The sequence below is a fragment of the Mus pahari genome, unplaced genomic scaffold (genome assembly GCF_900095145.1).
Source record: "Mus pahari unplaced genomic scaffold, PAHARI_EIJ_v1.1 scaffold_6812_1, whole genome shotgun sequence".
In the NCBI taxonomy this organism is placed as follows: Eukaryota; Metazoa; Chordata; class Mammalia; order Rodentia; family Muridae; genus Mus; species Mus pahari.
In genome coordinates this window covers 41445-55760 of record NW_018392708.1, presented here as the reverse complement: position 1 = coordinate 55760, position 14316 = coordinate 41445, and the positions used below count along the sequence as shown (strand labels likewise).

The 14316-nt window shown below is 43.5% G+C and overlaps 1 protein-coding gene across 1 annotated transcript in view; it reads left to right on the top strand.

Annotated features, from left to right (window-relative positions):
• Window positions 1–14316, top strand: part of LOC110315149 (F-box/WD repeat-containing protein 15-like) — a 21132-nt gene that overhangs the window by 3723 nt on the left and 3093 nt on the right. The window contains exons 5-9 of the mRNA XM_021189282.1: window positions 5727–5936; window positions 7512–7670; window positions 8532–8742; window positions 10195–10373; window positions 10663–10787. Of these exons, the coding sequence (XP_021044941.1) occupies window positions 5727–5936; window positions 7512–7670; window positions 8532–8742; window positions 10195–10373; window positions 10663–10787 (884 nt within the window). The remainder of the gene's footprint in view (window positions 1–5726; window positions 5937–7511; window positions 7671–8531; window positions 8743–10194; window positions 10374–10662; window positions 10788–14316) is intronic.

Here is a 14316-nt window from a genome sequence, read left to right as displayed (position 1 = left end):
CCATGCTGAAGCATCTCTGCCCCTGAGGTACCAGACATATGATGGGTATAGTGTAGAATAGAGTTTATTAAGGGCATTGGAAGTGGAGTTGAGAAGGGAGTAGAGCAGAGAAAGATGGAGAGGGAGAAAGGGAGAAATATTGAGAAGAAAAGAGAGGCAGGTTCGAAACTGTGGAGAGGGAGAGGGAAGGGGTAAGGGGAAAGAGGGAAATGGGTTAGGGAGAGAAAAGATTCAGACAGAAAGGCCAGAGAGAGGGAGTATGGACCAAACAGCCCCTTTTATAGCAAGCCAGGCCTACCTGACTGTTGCCAGGTAACTGTCGGGTGGAGCCCGGAAGGAATGCTAACATTTGTCCATTTTGGTTTAATTTTAAAAAGGAGAAAGTAGAAAGAGGTGACGGTGAAGCAGGAATAGGGTCCTTGTGATCTCTAGCTGCTTCCTGCTGACTTTGGGGAAACATGTCTGGGAAACCTAAGAAAATGGAGATGGGGTGTTGGTCTTAGGAGAGTCAGTTGTTTCCTTGCTCACTAGGATCTTTGAGACCATCTGTGGGTAGGAAGGAGCAGGTCCAGTAGAAACATCTGTGTCTGTGTCTGTGTCTGTCTGCAATGGCACATGTGTGGATTGCTTCTCTGGAGCTGTCGTGGTTGTAGATTTTGAGTAAACACCTGGACATTGCAAGGTGCTGGAACACTCATGTATTTTTGAGGAAGAGTGTAAAGTCAAGTGTTTTGGGGAGAAAAAGAAATGTTCTCAGGTGCACATTAGAAACTGTTAGGTCTTGGTGCTTGGTTTGAGGGGAGTCCCAATCCCAGGGAACAGGAGAGGAATCCTACCCTCTGGAATAGGCAAGAGGTAGGAACTTTGGCTATTGATTGGCAGGTGTACCTATCTAGATGGGGTCTGTTGTCCATGAAAGGTGAATCTGAGTGGATTTTGTGGAGCTCATATGTTTACAAATGAGATAAATCTGTTAACAGCAGGAATACACTCTACGATGAATTTAGGAACGACACAAACCATTCATGGAACAGAAGAAGTAAGAAGGATTTTTTTCCTTTTATCTGGGAAACAAAAAAAAAAATTTCTGAATTTACCATGATGAAACACATTTTAACTTTACATTTGAAAGAAAAGTAAAGGAAACTTGAAAATTTGACCATGTGAATATGATAGTTGATTATATAGTTTATCATGAAAAACACCTTAAGTCTATAGTTATGAATGATAAGAGAAAAGGTATGGCTTTGTAGCAACATAAGAGTTGGGGCAGCTGGTAAAAGTAAGTTTATTTGACAAGAGTCATTCGAAAAGGTTTAAGTGGCAATTGTGAGTTAATTCCAGGGGGTACACATAGCTAGCAATCTTTAAAGTTGGCCAGGTTGTGTGACGTTAAGGAGTTGGTAGGCTGAGGTCAGCGTTCGAAGCAGAAGACTTGTCTCAAAATGACAAGTAGTGTTATTTATGATGGTTGATGTCAAGCAGGTAATGACCTTGGAGGAGTGTAAGAATGTTCTGTGGTGGGTGAGACAAGTCTAGGCTCCTAAGGGCCACAGCTCTAGTTACCTTGTAAGTTCAGTTGTTTCCCTTGGAGACAATAGCGCCATCCATCTGGTGGGACCTGCAGTGGACAATTCCATCTTTATTCTGGCAGAGGTAGTCTGGCCATCAGGCCCGGAAGACAAGAAGAGGCTTTTTCCTGTGGGGGAGGGGCGTGGGAGAAATGACTCACTTGTCTTAGGCAATATGAGACATTTAACTCCCTGGGTATTCTCTGTTTGTCCACAGTGTAGGCCAAGTCCTGGCATCAGTCATGGCAATGGACCAGTGATTCTCAGTTGTTGTCATACTAAATCTAGGCACTCTTGTCACTTTGCCCATATCACACAGAGATCTTGAAGGACAGGGGGGTTCCTTGTCAGGATTTGGAAGTCTCTGTCTATTATAGTAAGCTAAAACATTTAACATTACATTTTGCAGATTTCTGACAAGATTGAAGGCCAGTATCCATTAAGTGTATCTGAGTTTGACAATCTGTGTTTGTTTGTTCTAGAATGTATCTAGTATCTACTAAAGAGAGTACATTGTAACATTATGAAAGTTATCTTTTGGCAGATGGGAAATGGTTTCTGAAGTTCCTGAATTATAATGGCTTTTATTGAACTTTCAGAAATCCCATAATCCAGCTTGATCTCATTTCTGGATATTTGGAAATCTTGAGAACTAACAATTGCCACATAATACAGGTTGACTACAAGTTTGTGTGTTAGTGGGCTTTCTGTTGCTGTGTTAAAAGGCTATGGCCAAAAAAGTAACTTGGAGGAAAGGACTCACAAGGTACAGTCCATCAGAGGAGACTAAAGCATAAACTGAAGCAGAGTCCATGGAGGGTTGATCATTCTTTATGGCTCGCTCTCCATGGCCTCCTCAGTTAGCTTTCTTATACCACCCAGGACCACCAGCCTGGCAGTAGCACTGCCTACAGTGGGCTGAGTCCTCCCACATTGATGATTGATGAGGGAAATGCTCTATAGGTGTGCTTAGAGGCATCTGCCAGCATGGATGTGGGGTTGATGCCCTCCCTCAATTTACCACCTGTGGTAGTAGGGAGAGCTGGTCGTGCCCTCTCATTGGCTGTGACACTAGGAGAATGGGCTCCCACTCCTTGACTGCACAGCATAGTGGACCTGTGCTCTCTTGGGTGGTAAAGAAATTGACACAGCTGTCCTCCACATGCTTCTTTTTCTGATAATGTCTACCAGGATTCGCGGTACCTGCCCCAAGAGGTAAATATAACGGGTGTGGCTTGCAATGAGTATAGTTCTCCTGGGGTTTTCCTGAGCTGTTTGACTTAGGGGACGAAACCGTGCTAGAGCTGTGGCAGCATTTCTTGACCTGTCTGCAGCACAGCTGTGCAGGTAGATAATCTCTGTTCTCTATGATTTTGTGTGTCCAAGAGGTCCATATGATGTCCTGGGAGAGGGATGGTGGGGACCCTAGTACCAATGGGAAAGAACACAGGACTGGCCATGCTTGTGGTTCTTGAGGACATTACTCCTGGCTTGTCTCAGTGTTATGAAACCAGATTCCCACTGTGCAGTCCCTGCTGGTTTACACAAGAGTTTTTTCTCTTGTGTCCTCTGACTTTCGAGATGGCCAGCTGCCGAGCCAGTGTAGGAGAGAACCAGGTGAATGCTGGAACCTCAATGTGTGTCTTAACCATCTTTCTCTGAACGATTATTTTTAAAAGGTAATAGAGCCTAATGGAGTGAACATTAATCCATTCTTGAGGTTGGTTGGTTCTGTTTGTCTGGGAGAAGGTCTTACCCTGTAGTCCTTGCTGGCCTGGAACTATGTAGACCAGGCTAGCCTCTACCTCAACAGATCTGCCTGCCTCTGCCTCCTGAGTGCTGGGACTAAAGGGTTGACTCAACGAACTTATGAAAAGGGTTTTTATTTAGTTAGGGTCTCAATGTTTATAAACATTGCCTCCCAAGCAAACTGGAAATGTAACATAGTGAACTGGCTGATCCTGATGTTGGAGGTTTGGGGGATTTTGGTTTTTGTTTGTTTTTGGCAGGTGGGTGGGAGGAGGCTGTTTAGGATGACATCAGGCTATCCTAGAGTTCAGGCTGGAATTTGACTCATAGGGACCCTCCTACCTTTGCCTCCTAAGTGCTAGGCAGCATCTGGTGGTGCATCATCATCGTACCTGGTAAAGGAAGCCAGGAAAGTATTATGACATCAACCTCCTGAGACTGAGTGGTGTCTGTATGGTAATAAGGCCTTCAACAGGTCGTCTTTCAAAGGGGTCAATGCAGGAGTCACATTTTCATGAGAGATAGACTTAAAGGAAAGATTACATTTAGAGGTAAGGAGAAATTATTAAAAATTTTCATGCAAATGAGGATAGAGCTTAAAAAGCTATATTGATTGCTGCCTCAGATATTTTAGTCAAATTAATTATGCTTTTGTCTTTTTGTCATCAATTGTGTTGCTTGTGGACTGTGTGTGTGTGTGTGTGTGTGTGTGATTGTTTTTAAAAAGACATTTATTTTATTTGCTCTGTCTGCATGTACACATGCATGCCTAAAGATGGGGTCAAATCCCGTTATAGATGGTTGTGAACCACCATGTGGTTACTGGGAATTGAGCCCAGGACCCCTGGAAGAGCAGCCAGTGTCTCAAACACTGAGCCATCTCTCTTGCCCCTTGAAATTTTTTTAAGCAAAAGGAAAGCCTGGAAGAGAAACCTGTTTTTCTCATTTGCAGTGTGTAGGATCCGATGATACAGTAACCAGTTATGGAACTGATTCATTGTGAACAGTTTTGTTTCATGTGTTGTAAAACGTAATACTGCTAGAAATGGTGGCTCAGGCCTTTAACTCCAGCACTCAGGAGGCAGGTGAGTTTGAAGCCAGTATGTTTTACATAGTGAGTTCCAGGAGAGCCAGGAGTATAGAGTGACTGAGTGACCCTGTCTCAAAGACAAACAATAACAACAACAACAACAACAACAAACAAACACCCCAAAACAAACCTAGCCTGACTGGAAGTGACCATAGGGACACCCTCCCTGCTTGCATGTTAGTAAAAGGCAAAATGGGTTTGAGCACAGGGCTGCTGATTGTTCTTCACGCATGTTTGTGGGAGTTGGTTCTTTACCTCCATGTGGTTCCTGGGGACTGAACTCCTGTCATCAGGTTTAGTGACAGGTGTCATTCCCTGCTGAGCCATCTTGGAAGCCATGTTCTTCTCTCTTGTCTGTATAGTGAGTGTGTGCTCGCCTCTGAGCATAATGGATGTGTCCTGTGTTCCTGTCCACTCCTGTCCCAGATCATCTAGATGTTGGTTTTCTTCTTTGTGTTTCTTTTTATTTTTATGTACATAGGTATTCTGTCTGCATGTATGTCCATGTGAGGGAGTCAGATCCCCTGGAATGGGAGTTACAGACAACTGTGAGCTACCATGTGTGTGTGCTGGGAATTGAACTCAGGTCCCTTGGTTAAGAACATCTGGTGGTCTTAACTGCAGAGCCATCTTTCCAGCCCTGGGTTTCTTTTTCTTTTTGAGATAGTCTTGCAATGTAGTCCCAACTGGCCTGCAACTTGACATTGTAGACCAGAATGGCATCAAGCTGCTAGTGATCTTCCTGCCTCTGCCTCCCTGGGCTGGGATTCTAGGCATGTGCTACCATGCCCAGTGAGGGATTCTTAGAATGTTCATATTCTTTTTTGTAAGATTTATTTATTTATTTTATGTATATAAGTATACTGTAGCTATACAGATGGTTGTGAGCATTCATGTGGTTGTTGGGAATTGAATTTTAGGGCCTTTGCTCTCTACAGTCAACCCTACTAGCTCCAGTCAGCCCTGCTCACTCTGGTCATCTCTGTTCAATCAATCCCTGCTTGTTCCGGCCCAAAGATTTATTCATTATTATATATAAATACAGTGTAGCTGTCTCCAGACTCACCAGAAGAGGTTGTCAAATCTTATTGCTTGTGCTTGTGAACCACCCTATGGTTGTTGGGATTTGAAATGAGGACCTTTGGAAGAGCAGTCAGTGCTCTTACCCACTGAGCCATCTCACCAGCTCAAACATTCATATTCTTTCCTAGTAGGTAAGAAAGGGTTCCAGTCTGGACAAGGCTTCCAGATAAAGCTGGTGGGTGGAAGCAGCTGAACTAGAGTTGATAAGACATGGTGATGCTCTTGTTCTCCAGAGTGTTATAACCTGGGTAAGCCCAGTACAGCCGGCCAGTATCAAGCTGTTGACTACCCTCCCTGAGATGCACATTGCAGTCACTGTAGATATAAGATCAATTATCAAACTGTGGGACTGTCACAACAGGAAAGCTCTGGCGACTAACAACCTGGAATCTCCATGCAAATCACTGAAAGCTGTCATTTCCAAGGATGGCCCAATTGTCTTGGTAAGTGACCCCTCATCTGGAATAGTCACACAGAACAAAACACTTGCCAATTTGAGGTCCCATTACTGTCAAATCTTAACTTACCATATTGGAGTCTCTGCAAATGCTGAGAGTCAATCACAATATATCACAAATATTGCTATCCTTTAATCCTTTGACCTATTTCATGTACATTTCCCTTTGCCATTCTCTTAAAAATGTCATTTTGAAATTCTTTCCTGGGATCTGGGGAGAGATGGCACATTGGGTAGCAGTGTTTGCTGTGCAAGCATGGAGACATGAGTTCAAATCCCTGACACTCACATAAAAGTGGGATGTGGCTAAATGTGCCTTTAACCCCAGTATTGTTGGGGATGGAAACACAAGGGTCACTGGGACTAGACTGGTGGTTGCCAAGCCAGCCTAGCTCCAGGTTCAACAAGAGACTCTCTGAGGAAATCAGGAGAAGAGTGATCTAACAGGATACCTGGCAGCCTTCTCTGGTTTCCATGTATTCCCAGGTATGTAATCTACATACACATACAGAAATATACATGTAACACACACAAACACACATNCACAGACATGCTACTTTTCTAAGTGATTTTACATCTTCTTGTCTTTGAATTGTTTATTATTTTTGAATCTTTGCATTTGTGTAGGGACAATAGAGAGAAAATTGAGCATTTTATCAGATATTGAGAAAAAAGGATAGTGTTGATGTCCCAGTGAGTCCTAGGGAAGAGTGATTTAGGGCTTGGAAAATCTTTGCATGTACCCTACCCATGTGTTTGAGACAGAGTCTCATCATGTATGCCTGGCTGGCCTAGACCTCACTGTGTAGACTAGGGTGATCTGACTCACGGACATCAGACTACATCTGCCTTCTGAGTGTTGGGCTTAAAGACATAAGCTAGAATGCTTTACAAAAGTTACTTTAAAAAAAAACCCTGCACGGTATGGTGGTAGATATCACAGAGGCAGGTGACTCTCTTGAGTTTGAGGTCATCCTGGTCTACAGAGTGAGTTTCAGGATAGCCAGGGCTACACAGAGAAATCCTATCTGAAAAAATTCAAAAGGAAAAAATTATTTGTTTGAATATTTTGCCTGCATGTGTTTCTATGTATCATGAGCAGGCTTGGAGGCCAGAAAAAGCCATTGGAACCCCTAGGATTGAAACTACACACACACACACACACACACACACACACACACACACACAGACCCACACGCAAATACACACACACATGCACACATATCCACACACCCACACACACAACACAAACGGACACACAGACCACCTGCACACACTTTTTCATCCTCTGTCTCTCTCCCTCTGTCTCTCTCTTTCTGTCTCTTTCTGTGTCTCTCTCTCTCTCTGCCTCTCTGCACAGTTACCTACTGAGTCATTCCCCCCAGGACAAGAGAGTCTTCTTCCATGGGATCAGCGCAGACACTCTGTGAGGCAGGCTGGTCACAGCTTTGGGTCTCGGTACTGGACGTGAAGACACAGTGGTGTATCTCAGAGCAGAGAACACTGCTTCCTCCATGCTTAACCTTCCCCCACTGACCGGGTGCTGCTGCTCTGATTTCAGGCAGGCGATACCCTATGTAGCCTCTACATCTTTAGGATTCCAGATTTATACCTCATTTCCACAGTCAAGGTGTTGCCGTATGGTTTTGATGAAATCACCTGCTCTCCTCAGAAGAAATGGGTCTTACTGAGTAAGAAACACCCACGTATTTTGCCAAAGGTAGGTGTGTTCTAGCAAGTCCAGGGTGAAGATGGGAGACAGTGAGAAGGTCAAACCCTCAGGGAGGTCCAGGCAGACCACTCCCCGCCTGAGCCCTATCAGAGGAAAGTCATCTGACAGTCAGAAAATAATAATGTGCTTGGGAGCAGTCACCTGACCAGTCACAATGGCAAATGTCTATTTGTGAAGTGTCCTTGAAATGTGGCTCAGTCAAAGGATGAAGGCAGGTGAAATAACAGTCCCCAGACACCTTCGCTGGCCCTGAACTCAAAGCAAATTTAGATCACTGGCTGGCATGCTCACCAGTGGCTGGTGCATTTCAGATAAGTGCTACCATACCCAGTGCTTTATACACTGCCTTCTCTCTTAACTGCCAGCTCTCTGGTGCCTGGTTGTTAGGTACTGTGAGAGCAGTGGTCTGCTCAGAGGTCAGGTACTGCTCAGGGCCCAAGCATATTTATTTGGTTTTATACATTGATATACTTTCAAAGAAGTTTATGTTATAGTATAACAGTCTCAATGCCTCATTTAAAGAAAATGTCCAGAACAGCCCTGGACTTGTCCTCTGCAGAGGGACAATGTACTTAACCAAGCTCTGCCTGAGGCAGAGGGAGGCTTACTGAGGTGCCCTTTGACCTGAATCAGGGACTCCATTCTGTCTCTGAACGTGATTTGAGGTGCAGGAAGATGGTGAGTTTTTCAGTCCTTGAGTGGGAACAATGATTGCTCTGCCCTGTCCTGGTTGAAGAACGGGTACGGCCACTCTGGGGTTTCTTTCGAGAGCCCCTCATGTGGAGTGTTCATGTGCCAGGCTGCAGAGATTTACTCTTCATTGATTCCCCTGGGCAATACTCTCTGCAGGTGTTTTACATGAACAGCTTACTGAGGACATCAGAATTCTCTGACCCAGTCTCTACCATTCTCGAATTTTCCTTATGCCAAAGAGCCTTCTGGACCCCAAGAAGGGAAGACAGGATAACCCTGATGTCCAGAAGTGATTTACCCAAAATCACAAAGTTTGAAACATTTGATATGAAGCTGGAAGAAATTGGGAACAAAGTAACTGTTCAAGGTAAACTTAGAACATTCTGAAGCCAGACATGATGGCACAAGCCCAAATCAGGAGACTGAGTCAGGAAAACTGCATAGAGTCTGCTGTCTCACAAACAGAAAGATGGAGCTGAGAAGATGGTTTAGCATGTGCACATGCATGCATACACTCACACAGATGTGCACATGCATGCATACACTCACACAGATGTGCACATGCATGCATACACTCACACAGATGTGTACATATACACACACACACTCACACATACACACACACACACACACACACACACACACACACACACACTGATAAATTAAAAAAACAAAAATAAAAGACCAAGCACGGCAGTGCACACCTTCAATCTCAGCATCCAGAGGAGACACAGGCAGATCTCGCTGGGTTCCAGGCCAGCCTGGTGTATGCAGTGAGTACTCTGTTAGCCAGTTATGCATAGTGAGACCTTGTTTCAAAAGAAAAAAAACCCATATGACAAGCAATAAAGAACTGTAAGATGGGGTGGAAAATGGCTTACACCAGTTGTTTTCTACCTATGGGTCGTGACCCATATGACAAACTTCTATTCTCAAAATAGCCATGAAAGTAACTTTATGGCTGGGCAGGAAGCCACCCCCTCCCCAATGCCACATGAGATCCGTATTATAGTTCAGTAAAACGCATTAGAAACATTGAGAAGGACTGGCTTAAAGGATAGAGACACTTACCTACCAAGCCAATTCCTGGGGTACCAAATAATGGAGGAGAGATCAAAATCCCTCAAGTTGTTCCCTGACCCCCACATGTGTGCTTTTGGCATTAATACCTACACAAATATAATAATGTAAAACAATTTTCAAAAGAAATTACAATTTCTCCTGTGTCTCCCCTAAGTGTAAGCTATATAAATGCTTGTCATTGTTTTGTATTTTCAGTCTTTGAAGACAGGGTCTCTCTGTGTCGCCATGGCTAACCTGGAACTTGTTCTGTAGACCTGACTGGATTTGACTTGAAATTGGAGATCCACTGGACTGTGCTGGGTTGTGGATCACCGTACAGTGATGCTCCTTATGATGTTTTTGTAAAGGGAGCAGGAGGCTCCTTGCCCAGATGTGAACTTGTGCCTGCTTGATGGTCACCTCTCTAGCAAAGTATGGATTTCCCAGGCAGACATGTTTCCTTTTCTGTCATGTGCTAGGGACTGGGTTCTACTCCCCTTTCCCAGTACACTTGGCTTTCCAATGTTTGGGCTGCTGACTGTCCATACTGTCCCTGTGTCATAGCCTGCCTTTCCCTGGCCAAGGACATGGACTTGTAAGGGCATGGACTTGTCAGACCAATGGACTGTTTTCATTGTCTCTTTCAGACAAGCATGGCATAGAAGGAGGGATGTGCTTTCCAGTAAGCATTAAGGATTTTTCTCCTACTTAAATGAGTGTAAAAATTGCCTTTGTATTTTGTGTTTGTTTGGAACAGGAAATTTGATAGCAGGCTTCTTGTTGCCATATCACAAGGGAAGTCCGAACTGGATTGGAGTCAGTGATAAGGACGTGATTGTTTGTTCAACTGAATTCTCTCTCTTGCTCTTTACCAAGAAGGGTGTCCACCTGCAGACATTTCAGTACTGCCCAGAAATGATCATGAGACTCTGTGTGGTATGTTTCAAATTTTTCCTCTCCAGTGGATTTTCTTTTTAAAATAGATTTGCAATTTTTAAAAAATGTCATACTGTTGGGGTGTGCGCATGTGCACTTGTCTGTGCATGTGCACTTGCAGAGGTCACAGGCAGACTCCTGGTGTTAGTCTCTCTCTTTCCCTTTCCATGGGCTCAGAGCGCCAGGCTTGCTCAGCAAGTGCCTTTACCTGATGAGCCTCTCCTAGGCTCTCCCTGTCCTTTGATCTGACATTGACTCCAGCCTACTCACATTTGGATGTTCTTTGAAGGACCCCGTTCATGTCATTGTCACCTGTAATGATGCCTCTTTGGATGTATATGCATGGGAAGAGAGAAGCCCTCTGCTAAGAAAGTGTTATCGACTGCAAAACAGGAGATATCTGCCACCGGAAGGGTAAGCTCTGCTTCTTGACTTAAACTGGACATTAATTTGAAAACATTTCTGGAGCTGGAGAGTTGGATCACAGGTGAAGAGCACTGTCTGCTCTTCCAGAGGACTTGGGTTCAATCCCCAGCATCCACATGGCAGCTCACACCTGTCTGTAACTCCAGTTCCTGGGCATCTATCTGACTGACACCTTCACACCAATGGAATGAAAGTAAAGTTTGAAATGTAAATAAAGAAAATATCTAAGTTAAAATTTCAAAAAAAGAAAGTAAAGTTAAACATATTAAAAACTTCTATGTAAAATTGAATTTTTAAAAGAGAAATGAACTTTCTATAAAATATATGACTAAATTTATGATCTCTAGCATCACACAGAATAGACATTGGCTTTATATGTATAATATTTAAGAAGTAGAGTCAGGAGGATCCAGAAGTTCAAGGTAACCTTCTGCTAGTCAGGAAATTTGGCAGCCAGATTTGGTTCATTTCAAAAACTATCACAAACAAACAAAAGTAATAAATGGCTAAGTATAACACATGCCTTTAATCCCAGCACTCGGGAAGCAGAGTCATGTGGCTATCTTGCCAGTTTGAGGCCAGCCTGCTCTACAGAGTGAGTCCCAGGGCAGCCAGGGCTATAGAGCAAGATTATGTATTAGGAAAGAAGGGAGGTAAGGAAAAGAAAGAATTGCTAGTTCTTGGAATCTCGGCACAAACAGTTATGTCAACAGTCTCAGGCTCACAGTAGAAGTGGGGGGACTGTTTCCTCACATCTTGTCTTTAATGCAGGATGGGTTCTCTTGAGTGTAGCCCCCTCTTGGATCCCTTCATCAATGAGCTGCCTCATCTCCATTTGGCTAATTTTCCTTTGACTTTTACTTGCCTTCATCCAAGTTATTTTCGGTGATCATGTTATGGTGGTACAGTCTCTAAACCCTGCACCCAGGATGCTGAAGCAAATGTTGATTGTTAGCAAGACACCCTGACTCCATCTCCAAAAAAAAAAAATGAGTCCCTGCTCTTGCAGAAAATTTCTGTGTGGTGTATACAGTCTTGGAAACAGGCTGGCTATTAACTTTCTTGAGATCCACCTGTCCCTCCCCCCAGAGTGTTGGGACTAAATTTGTTCACCCAGAATCCCTTTTTAACAAAGGTCAATAGCATATGAAAAGTTAGCTATATAATTTAAATTACATGTATTACTTAAAGATACTATTTCCTCTGAACATAGTGGCACACAGCTATAATTCCAGAATGCAGGAGACTAAGGCAGAAGAATTACTTCAGGTTTGAGGCTAGTCTATGTTGCATTCAAATTCAATGCTAATCTGGGCTACACAACTGAAAACTCATTTTAATTTTTCCACACTCTGTGAGGATTTTCTTAGTTCTCTTGATTGGTGGCTGTTGGGTGAGTTCTGGTGTGTTTGTTTGTTTGTTTGTTTCCTCCACTGTGTTGTGGAGACTTTGTAGTTTGATTCAGTCCCCTTTGTCAGTTCTTGCTTTGGTGGCTGGTACATGGGAATTCCTGTCCAAGAACTCCTGCCTAGACCCAAGTCATGGAGCTTTTTCTACAGATTCTCTCTTAGTCATTTTCCAGTCTCAGATCTAGTCTTTCCTTCAATGTGTTATGAGTTGATTATTGAATTATTGAGTAGTGGGAGGTATAAGAATGTGGTGGTCTTTGAATCTTCCTGACAGCATTTATTGGAGAGCCTATTACTTGTCCTTAAAAAAAAAAAAAAAACAAATGATAAAAGTGCAGTTCTTCTCCTAGGCTCTGATATATATGTTTGATGACATGATCATTCATTCTGTTTTTTTTTTCAAAAACTATTTTTTATTAGATATTTTCTTCATTTACATTTCAAATGCTATCCCAAAAGTCCCCTATACCCTCCCTCCTCCCTGCTCTCCTACCCACTCCCACTTCTTGGCCCTGGTGTTCCCCATTTGCAAAACACAAGAAAATCAAGAAGAAGGAAGACCAATGCATGGATACTTCATTCCTCCCTAGAATAGGGAACAAAATACTCATGGTAGGAGTTACAGAGACAAAGTTTGGAGCTAAGACAAAAGGATGAATCATCCAGAGACTGCCCCACTCAGGGGTCCATCCCATAATCAGCCACCAAATGCCGACACTATTGCATATGCCAGCAAGATTTTGCTGAAAGGACCCTGATATAGCTGTCCCTTGTGAGGCCATGCCAGTGCCTGGCAAATACAGAAGTGGATGCTCACAGTCACCTATAGGATGGAACACAGGGCCCCCAATGGAGGAGCTAGAGAGAGTACCCAAGGAACTGAAGGGGTCTGCAACCCTATAGGTGGAACAATATGAAATAATCAGTACCCCCAGAGCTTGGATCTCTAGCTGCATATGTAGCAGAAGATGGCCTAGTTGGCCATCATTGGGAAGAGAGGCCCCTTGGTCTTGCAAACTTCAATCTGTTTTTATCACAACAGTTCGTTGTGATATATTTTAAAATCTGATACTGTGATAGCTTCAGTTTTGTTGTTTTGCTCAAGAAGGTCTTAGCTATGTAAAGTGTGTGTGTGTGTGTGTGTGTGTGTGTGTGTGTGTGTTTGAGCATGTGCATGTATGTTGTTGTTTTGAGACATCTTTTATACCCCCAGACTGGACTAAAACTTGCTATACAGTTAAAGGGTAGCCACCTGATCATTCTATAGACGATCAGATGGAATTTCCCTCTGATTTCACATTTCTTGTTTAATTATTACACACTTGTTTTGGTGAATCTAGTGTGAATGGCAGGAGTTTAATGCATTTGGGCTTACACTGCTTTTGACTCTCTGTACAATTACCAACTGGGGGAGATTATTTTGTCTTTCTAGTGCTAGGGAAGTGAATTCAGGGTCTTCCACATGTGAAAGATGAACTCTGATAATGAACTTTACCCCAAAACTTCAGGGAGCTTTGCTGTGTCCTCGACATGCCAGGTGGAGGGAGATAGAGAGATGCCATTTTTTAAAAAAAATTATTTTATTAGATATTTTCTTCATTTACATTTCAAATGCTATCCTGAAAGTCCCCTATACCTTCCCCCGCCCTGCTTCCCTACCCACCCACTCCCACTTCTCGGCCCTGGCATTCCCCTGTATGGGGCATATAAACTTTGCAAGACCAAGGGGCTTCTCCTCCCAATGATGGCTGAATCGGCCATCTTCTGCTACATATGCAGCTAGAGACATGAGCTCTGGGGGTACTGATTAGTTCATATTGTTATTCCACCTATAGGGTTGCAGACCCCTTCAGTTCCTTGAGTAATTTCTCTAGCTCCTCCATTGGGGCCCTGTGTTCCATCCTATAGGTGACTGTGGGCATCCACTTCTGTGTTTGCCAGGCACTGGCATAGCCTCACAAGAGACAGCTATATCAGGGTCCTTTCAACAAAATCTTGCTGGCATATGCAATAGTGTCGGCATTTGGTGGCTGATTATGGGATGGACCCCTGGGTGGGGCACCTTTCTCTATACAAAGGATAAACAGGATGAGAAAGAAATTAGGGAA